Source organism: Ascidia mentula, chromosome 8 (assembly GCF_947561715.1).
Source record: "Ascidia mentula chromosome 8, kaAscMent1.1, whole genome shotgun sequence".
Lineage (NCBI taxonomy): Eukaryota > Metazoa > Chordata > Ascidiacea > Phlebobranchia > Ascidiidae > Ascidia > Ascidia mentula.
In genome coordinates, this window is record NC_138573.1 from 19092582 (window position 1) to 19101136 (window position 8555).

General features: G+C 37.5%; 2 protein-coding genes across 2 annotated transcripts; one reads left to right on the forward strand and one right to left on the reverse strand.

Annotated features, from left to right (window-relative positions):
* The first annotated feature begins 1395 nt into the window (after window positions 1-1395).
* LOC145912273 (uncharacterized) lies at window positions 1396-3563 on the forward strand. Its single transcript, XM_082999695.1, has 4 exons — window positions 1396-1515; window positions 1811-1988; window positions 2602-2772; window positions 2994-3563. Exons 1-4 carry the CDS (start codon window positions 1426-1428, stop codon window positions 3338-3340), a joined length of 786 nt encoding a protein of 261 aa, XP_082855821.1. The 5' UTR covers window positions 1396-1425; the 3' UTR covers window positions 3341-3563.
* Window positions 3564-5781: 2218 nt separating this feature from the next.
* On the reverse strand, window positions 5782-8249 carry LOC145912250 (uncharacterized). The gene is made up of 4 exons (XM_082999664.1): window positions 8105-8249; window positions 7370-7541; window positions 6797-6967; window positions 5782-6401 (listed from the first exon to the last, which is right to left on the reverse strand). Exons 1-4 carry the CDS (start codon window positions 8192-8194, stop codon window positions 6055-6057), a joined length of 780 nt encoding a protein of 259 aa, XP_082855790.1. The 5' UTR covers window positions 8195-8249; the 3' UTR covers window positions 5782-6054.
* Window positions 8250-8555: the final 306 nt, after the last annotated feature.

Here is an 8555-nt window from a genome sequence, read left to right on the forward strand (position 1 = left end):
ACTTTGGAGAAATTTTAACTGAAATTGAAACTTGGGTCTGGTGTTGATTATTTTACAACTTTTGATCGTTTGTCAAGCAATGAAATCAGCGAAGGTTTTAATATTTTGTAAACATTACTGAGTCGATTCCGGTGCCAGAGTAGCAAATTTCCCGGTGCAGTGTCAAGAAGGCAGAACAAAATACAGAGTTGGACAAAACCAGGAAGTTCAGTCTTGTCGGTTTAAAAATGTTTCCACGAATTCAATTTATGGTCACGCGTCAGTTCCCAACATCGCGGTAAAAATTCTCGAAATCGTCGACCTGACCCTAGTTTTATGGTTCGGATGTAAAATAATTATAAACATGAACTGATCTCAACCAGAGGAAAGTTTCATTATTACGTGAAATGCTTACAGTGTTCAACCATTGTGACGTGTGGGTCACGAATTGTTGCGTGACAATCCAGTGATTGATTGCGAACAAATGCCGCCAATTGATTGGCATTTTCACCAGTTCAAGTCATCGAAGTATTTTATGATTACGAGCATCAAGGTGCATGCGTTGGTTTTAGTTGGGCAGATTTTAATATGGGGAAGTTATAATTTGGACAATCGTGTGTTGATAAACTGTAATGTGGTCTTGGACAAGCTGAGCAAGCAAAAACACAGAGAAAAGTGACTGGAAATATTTAAATAAAGTACAGAACTCACTGACAACTTTGTTTATGACATTGGTCTAGTGGTCATTGCACTAAAAGTCTTGTACAATGTGATTACTAGGAGTGGCCTATAGTGTTTTCGACGATTGTGAATAATATAGGTCAGTCCTTGTAATCACTTTCTACAGAGGAAAGTGCGCACATTTTTACGCGGTTGCTTCAACCCTGCGGCAATTAATTTCAGTAGAAACCCCAGAGGAGAAAATCAAATGGCGGGAAGTTTTACTGAAAGGACTCAAATATTTTATGTAGGTAATTATCTACGTGAATAAATGTAAATTTACAATCGAATAAAAAATTTTCTTTTTAGTCCCTGAAAGTGGGAGAAATGGTCGCCGGTTATTTGTCTTTTCTCAAACGTAAAATGAATTTACATATTTTGGGTGATAAATACCTCGGGTTGTTTGGTTTTTTAACCAGTTGGGTTTATCGTGCATGACCAAAAGTGCTTGTCGAATTGCTTACATGCGGAAATGACATTCACTCAGACTACTGCCTTGTGTGTGGATATTTTGTAATCATCACTAAGTCGACTGGCGTCAGAGTAGCAAAATTTCCCGGGTCAGAGTCAAGAAGGCAGAACAAAATGCAGAGTTGGACAAAACCAGGAAGTTCATGAAACGAAGTTAAGAACTTGACAAAAACCACCAGAAACTCTCAATGTTTTACTTTGCAGACGACCCAGCATATTAGGTTTTCAAAATTGAACGCTATTCGACCAATCAGAATGAACCACGTCAAGATTGTCATAGTAGTGTTGACTGTCCTCACTCTGTTGTTCGGGATTATTGCCATAGCAACCAACTACTGGCTTGAGGTAAGAATTTCTGTTTTTTCGCCGCGAAAGTAAAAAAAATATTCACAGGGAAATCCCCTAGTTTTTGAAGTAAGTTTTGAGCGGGAATTTCAGTGAAGTTTTCTGCAAAAGTCAACAAAGTAATTGTCGTGGTTACAGGTGTAAACTTCTGTAAATACAAGTGTTTAAACCACGTAAATACTTAACATACATTCAGAGCCACATTGCTGTACATTAATATCACCCCATGAGAGACGCACCTTTATGTATGATAACTTAGTTTGCTTGTTTAATTAAGTTTATGACGTCACTATAGGGTTGTTTCGACTTGCATCGTTATCTTGATCTTTACGTGAACGTCCTCAAAGAATCGCCCGATCACGCGATTCCATACATGAACATCATGAATATGTTGAACGGATCTTTAGCGTGTTTTGCTTCAGGACTTTTCAAGTTTGAAGTCGATCTAACGACTTACACCGACACACTTGATCGTGAGTATCATCCTATAGTGTCAATTATCCACTCTTCGCTTGAATGGAAGCGATTCGCACAAATACTTGACGTCTTTACTCTGTATTGCCGCTGAATACCGGCTTGATTACAGGAAAGCAATTCAAAAAACATAGAATTTTGTTTGTGGAAGAAATTCTTAAATTTGTTTGTTGTATAATATTAACACCGGGTAAAATAATGTGAAACAAAAACTGTGATTAATTCTAAGATTTGCACTTATTTTTGCGAGCGGTGGCTTAGCGAGCGTTAATTTCTAAGAACCGCGCTTTTTTCGATTTGCGTGTTTTGTTTTTTTCATTCAAGCGCGCTGTTTTTTTTTCATTAAATACGGAATCTTAGTGATGATGGGTTTTTAAACGAACCAGACGAATTAAAAGAACCTATTTGGCATCAAAATTTAACATGTTTCTTCATCCTGGCCGATGGCACCCACAAAAACTCTTCCAGCATTTCACAGTTCCCGTATTTTAATGCTAATTTTTATTGAACTCTGCATTACTGTAACATATAATAAGCTTAGTTGTATAACTGCTCACACAGCAGTTGGTAATTCATCGTTTAATTTAACAATAAAATCGTCAACACATTCAGATAATAGCGAAGAATCGGCGACTCTTCAAGCAACGTCGACGCTTCTGTTGCTTGGTTTGATTATTCAGATTGTTGCAACTGTTCTGACTCATATCGGATCTTATCAGAATCCTTCCGGTTCCAAGGGAAGAAATCTATTCGTTGCTGGTACCGTTGTGTTCAGTGCAAGCAGTGAGTGGAAACCCTTCCAATATACAAGAATGTTGAAATAAGTTTTAAAATATAAAAAAAAACTTTAAAAGAAATGTAGGGAAGAATTTTGGGAAGCCCCCTTTTATTGCTTTTCTAAGCCAAACCAAACCGGAAACCTTCTTTTACAACTTTACAAAAACAAACTTTTGCAGCGGAAAATGTTTTTATATCTTCAAAACAAACATTACTTATTTATGCAGTGCTTTTTTTAATGGTCGGCATGACGGTCTACACTGCTCTGTTCGTTGACGCAAAACACAGCGATCCCATGCTCTTCTTCGACCAATTTCGTGAGGGAATATTCACCATTGGAAACAAACCCTCTGTTTATTCCAACATATCGTATACCCCACCCCCCGGGAGTATCAACTACGATCTGTTTGATGAAGAAATGGAAAAAGTGGAGAGAGGGGCAGTGGTGAAGTTTGGATACTCAATCTACTTGGGTTGGACTTCATTCTTCATTTCATTTCTCAACCTGTGTGTTGCTGTGTGCGCCTGTTTGAAGAAAAAACGCGAATCTGCAACGCACATAGTTATGTCTTGAATAACCAATGCTACCTACATTTACAATGACAGAAGTCCAACAAATACGCCGTAATAATTTCGTAATGATGAAACCTCACGAAACTTTAATGTTTGCTCATTTCTTTTTATTTGCATTTTTAATTTCTCTATTATTCGTTTTTTTTCATTTGATCAAGAAAAATTCTTGATGCAAACGTTTTAACAAATTAACCCTTAAAGTGTATGTGACACGGAAAAATCAAACATGTTAATAATTAAACTAAGAGATGTTCTTAACTTTAAAATGTTTTTTGCGAAAAAAGTAGCTTGATATGGCGACTGGTTTCTGAGATACAGCTGATCAAATTCGCATTTTTACTGCTGCGAACGAAATCGTGCGAAAGCGAGATATTGTTGCGTGACGTCATAGAAGGCGCTTGGTCGTGTGAGTGCTGGCAACATGCCTTATGCGTAGGAATGGAAAACATTGTAAAATTGGTTTAGTTTGGTATTGCATTAAATAGGGGACAAAAAGTGAACAAGTGCAACAAACGGATTTTGATGTTAATTTGAGCTGCAGACAGATGGCCGCTGTTCACCTATTATGTCTTATTTAGTTGTGTAATAATAAAACAGTTACTGGGACAGGGTGTTCTTGTTGTACAGCAGATAAAAGTAGGTTAATTGAATTTTGAGGCTGGCAAAGACCGCCGAGAAAGGCCGACCAAACTAGCTGATTATGAAACACAGTTATTCTGTCATAATACCACTTTTTGCCTGGCAGTAGCGTTGCCTTGGAGTTCGCGTCATAAATGATTTATTAAATTTGCCACAATCAACCACTAATGTATTTTTCGGAATATAGTTGTAACTAGTAATGTTGGAATCATCAAATTAAAGTCAACACAAAGGTGAGGTTAAAGTTATGACATCACACCCAAAATGACGTCAATGTCACTGAGCAAAGAAACGCACCATCCCCGTCTTATTGAAGTACAGAGTAATGTCGTTGCTGCTATACCCTTTGGTCTTCCGATAATTAGGGACAAATAATCCTTTGGTTTGTGACGTCACAGTAACATATTTTTGTGTGATGTAAAACCCTGTCCTGACCTTTGAGGTAACGTAATCTGTGGATTCTCCTATGTTTGAAACTTTTCGATAATGGCAATAAGGCGCCTTCTCCTATCTAAACAATGCATTTTTTCGACGCGAGCGCCTTGTGGGATGTCATTTCCGCCATAGCGAAAAAGGTTTACGAATTTTGGTCGCCGTTACTTTTCGTGCAGTTTTCTACATTTTTTAGTTGATGTAGAACCGAAAAACTTTGGATATATGTTTGTTGTAGATGTACCTTCAGTTGTAAGCAAAGTTGCCATGGCTGTGTCATATACACTTGAAGTTAAAGTAGCCACGCATGAAACGGGAAAATCCCTTTTCGCCCGTCCGTGAGGTGGTTAAAGTATCTACCGATATTATAACCCTGGTCACGAGTTTAATACAATTAAATGCAACATACAGGCACATGTCGGTGTGCGCCCCCGCTGAGGAACCGTGGTTATACGACTGCGTCTCGGGCCTCGCAACCAAAGGATTCGACTGAGTCTCGATGGCAACTCGGCCACGTAGGCAACTTGCCTCCTCTATCTCAAGGTTTACTGTTGGAGTTAAAGAGCTCCTTTACACAAGTCTGTGCGTCTTCTAAATAGTCTAACTCCCGACTAAACACATACATCCAAGCTTCAAACCAGTCCAAAGTTGTTCAGAAATCCGTTTATTGTCGATAATCCAGTAATATAATACGGCACAGCACAGAAGTTTCTTCAAAACATGGACAGTACTAAAGCAGAACCAACAGCCTAGACCCTTACACAGCAACAGTTAAAACACGCAGATTGGCAGACGCTGGTCGCTCTGCTTATATGGTCTGCGGTTGGCCACTGTTGGCACCTTATTGCGCAATTAGAAGTTGCTATTTGTGGTTGATTGTTTAACTTGAAGTTACCGGTTATGTCGATTACGTTGGTTATTTATATAGCTTGATTAGCTAAGTGCCCTAAATATGCTGTTTTATGTTTTGCTGACTTTTATTCCAATTAACTGAAAGCACTTATGTTTATTTTGACTTTATTTATCATTTGCGAAAGAAATACCTGTGTTAAATTTAACTTGATTTATGCAGTTAATTTTGTTGCCTAAGTTACCTATATGGCTTTATTTCCCAAATTACATGGTTTATAACACAACTATAATGTGGCTGCTTCTACCGGCTACAATTTTTTCACCTGCCACCAGCTCGGCAAGTTTTTCTCACCAAATTGTCCGACCAGGAATTGACCTGAACCGGTAATTAGTTCTTCTTTTTTCCCCATGTCGTTTTATTGGACATCAAAACTTGGACATGCGTTGAACGCGTGATTACAATGACTTTGGTTTTAACTCTCGGTCATAACAATAGTTGTGTGTTTTGGGCGTTTTGTCCAGCGACATAGGAAAGTAAAGTTTCGGAACATTTTAAGGTGAGTGAATACAATTTTATTTACAAAGAGGAATGGGAGAATATAAGAAATTGCAGAATTGTTTTGCGTTTCACAGACCACGGTAACAAAACAACTTTAATTACACAATTTCAAAAGTTAAGCAAATACCTTTATGGCATTTATTGTTTTGCTGTGATTAAGAGCAATTAAATACATAATGTTTTTATGACAAAATCTACCCTGCTAACCACTAAATGTAATTAACTACGGTGATTTAAGACATTCCTATGTGCGTTGCAGATTCGCGTTTTTTCTTCAAACAGGCGCACACAGCAACACACAGGTTGAGAAATGAAATGAAGAATGAAGTCCAACCCAAGTAGATTGAGTATCCAAACTTCACCACTGCCCCTCTCTCCACCTTCAGAAGTTCTTCATTTAAAAGATCGTAGTCAATGTTTCCGGTGGGTGGGGTATACGATACGTTGGCAAAGGAAGAAGTTTTGTTTCCAATGTCCAATATTCCCTCACGAAATTGGTCAAAGAAGAGCATGGGATCGCTGTGTTTTGCGACAGCGAACAGAGCAGTGTAGACAGTCATGCCGACCAGTAGGAGAATCACTGAACATGTAAACAATGTTGTTGTTGTAATTCGTCATTACTTTATTTTGATGACACACAACGGATGGCAATTGCAGAGCTATGATTGGTCCTTCGCTTACTTCAAATGTTCGGTCTTAAAAAAAACTTAAACTTGCGGACGAAATTTTGCTTAATTTTAATTTTTGGTGTCATATTGTAAAAAATCTGTACTTGGTTTATCAAATAAATAGCGAAAAATTCAAATTATGCCATATACGTAAGTATACGTAAAAAATTGTTTACATAACAATTCCGCTTAATCCTTCTTAAAGTTTTAAAATGTGTAACTTTGCTATTTTTAATATAATACAATCTCTGATAACAAGTAGCCTTCAACTTGTAAAGCAAATTCAATAAACAACTGGTATACTCACTGCTTACACTGAACACAACGGTTCCAGCAACGAATAGATTTCTTCCCTTGGAACCGGAAGGATCCTGATAAGATCCGATATGAGTCAGAACAGTTGCAACAATCTGAATAATCAAACCAAGCAACAGAAGCGTCGACGTGGCTTGAAGAGTCGCCGATTCTCCGCTGTTATCTGAATGTGTTGGAAATGAAATATGTCTGACTCGTTTTTCATCTATTTTTCCTGATATGTTGCAGAACTTACATAGAATATTACGCACTTAACTTTACGTAAATCGAGATAAAGCTCTGAAAACGATGTAAACACCTTCTGAAGGGAAAGGAGTTCTATTTATTTTCAACCATTGGATTTACGCTTTTGTGTAAGCCACCATCAAAAGTGGAAAAGCTTTTGTGCCTAAAATTAGAAAGTCGATTGTAATTAAGGCCTGGAATTACAGAAAAGTGGTTTGTGTTTTTGTGGATGGTGGTTTGCTCTCTTTGTTAGCAATATTAATTATTCAGTTGTCATGTTCTTATTGGTTGTATTTATGCTTTGCTATCTGTGTCACTGGATACATTTACTGATACTCACGATCAAGTGTGTCGGTGTAAGTCGTTAGATCGACTTCGAACTTGAAAAGTCCCGAAGCAAAACACGCGAAAGATCCGTTCAACATATTCTGGATTTTCATAAACGGAATTGCAACTTCCGGGGGAGCTTGAATTGTGATTAGCGTGAGAAAACGATGCAAGTCGAAACAACCCTGTAGAATTATACAAACAACAGTTTTTGTTTAAAACAACAACAACAAACGCATCCGTTATATTCTTTAGGTAGCGGATAATAATCGTCTGTTGATAAAAGAGTCTCACTTATAAAGAATTAGAAATAAAAATATTAACCAAACTCTTTGTGGTATCAAGTGGTACAAACTTTTCTTCACAATGGCTGGAACACATAAAAATAAGCTGAAACTTTTCAACAATATTTTATTAGCGTGAAATTCAGGTTATTATTTCTTGTATAAGTTAATCTGTTCTTATTTGTGAATTTCCCAAAATGTACAATTCACGACCATTTCAAAGTAAAACGTATTAATATTCCCTATGACAGCTGCTGCTGTTTCCCTTCTGCCTGCTCAGTCCTTTATTACCCCGACGCTTTTCTTGCATGCGCTCATTGTAGTACTGATGATGAACCCAGTTAGTGTTCGAAACGTTTACTAATGATTAACAGCATTTTAGCTTTGGCTTTCATTTTCAAAATATTCCCTATGACTTCAGCAAATCCTTTTACCTTCCTGGTAAAATTCAAGGAAATTCTTACCTCAAGCCAGTAATTGGTTGCTACAGCAACAATCCCAAATAGTAGAGTGAATACAGTCAACACTACTATGACAATCTTGACGTGGTTCATTTTGATTGGTTGAACTGTGTTTAATATATGAAACCTAATATTTAATATAAGGTAATTAAGTCTGTAAAGTAAACAAAAATACATAGATATTAAAGGATTTTTTTCTAAATTTTTATTACACTCTAGTTTGTGTTCAGACACACTTTGTAAATCAAGACACTTGACACCGTGGTAATAAAGTCAGCCAACTGAGTGCCGCGGATTAAAAACAAAACCTTTTGTTGATCACGTGCCAATTAACAACAACTTACGCAATATCCTCAGGCCCAAACACCAACGCGAAATTCCCTCCACTCTCGGAGGACGCAAGACATAACTGGACAAATTGCCGGGAGCACGAATTCGAACTGCATTTTTTTGC

Coding starts and splice junctions, on each gene's coding strand:
- LOC145912273 (XM_082999695.1), top strand. CDS start 1,426: ATGAACCACGTCAAGATTGTCATAGTAGTGTTGACTGTCCTCACTCTG. Junction 1,989..2,601: donor TTACACCGACACACTTGATC/GTGAGTATCATC, acceptor CAACACATTCAG/ATAATAGCGAAGAATCGGCG. Junction 2,773..2,993: donor CGTTGTGTTCAGTGCAAGCA/GTGAGTGGAAAC, acceptor TTATTTATGCAG/TGCTTTTTTTAATGGTCGGC.
- LOC145912250 (XM_082999664.1), bottom strand. CDS start 8,194: ATGAACCACGTCAAGATTGTCATAGTAGTGTTGACTGTATTCACTCTA. Junction 7,542..8,104: donor CAACCAATTACTGGCTTGAG/GTAAGAATTTCC, acceptor ATAATTCTACAG/GGTTGTTTCGACTTGCATCG. Junction 6,402..6,796: donor CGTTGTGTTCAGTGTAAGCA/GTGAGTATACCA, acceptor TTACATGTTCAG/TGATTCTCCTACTGGTCGGC.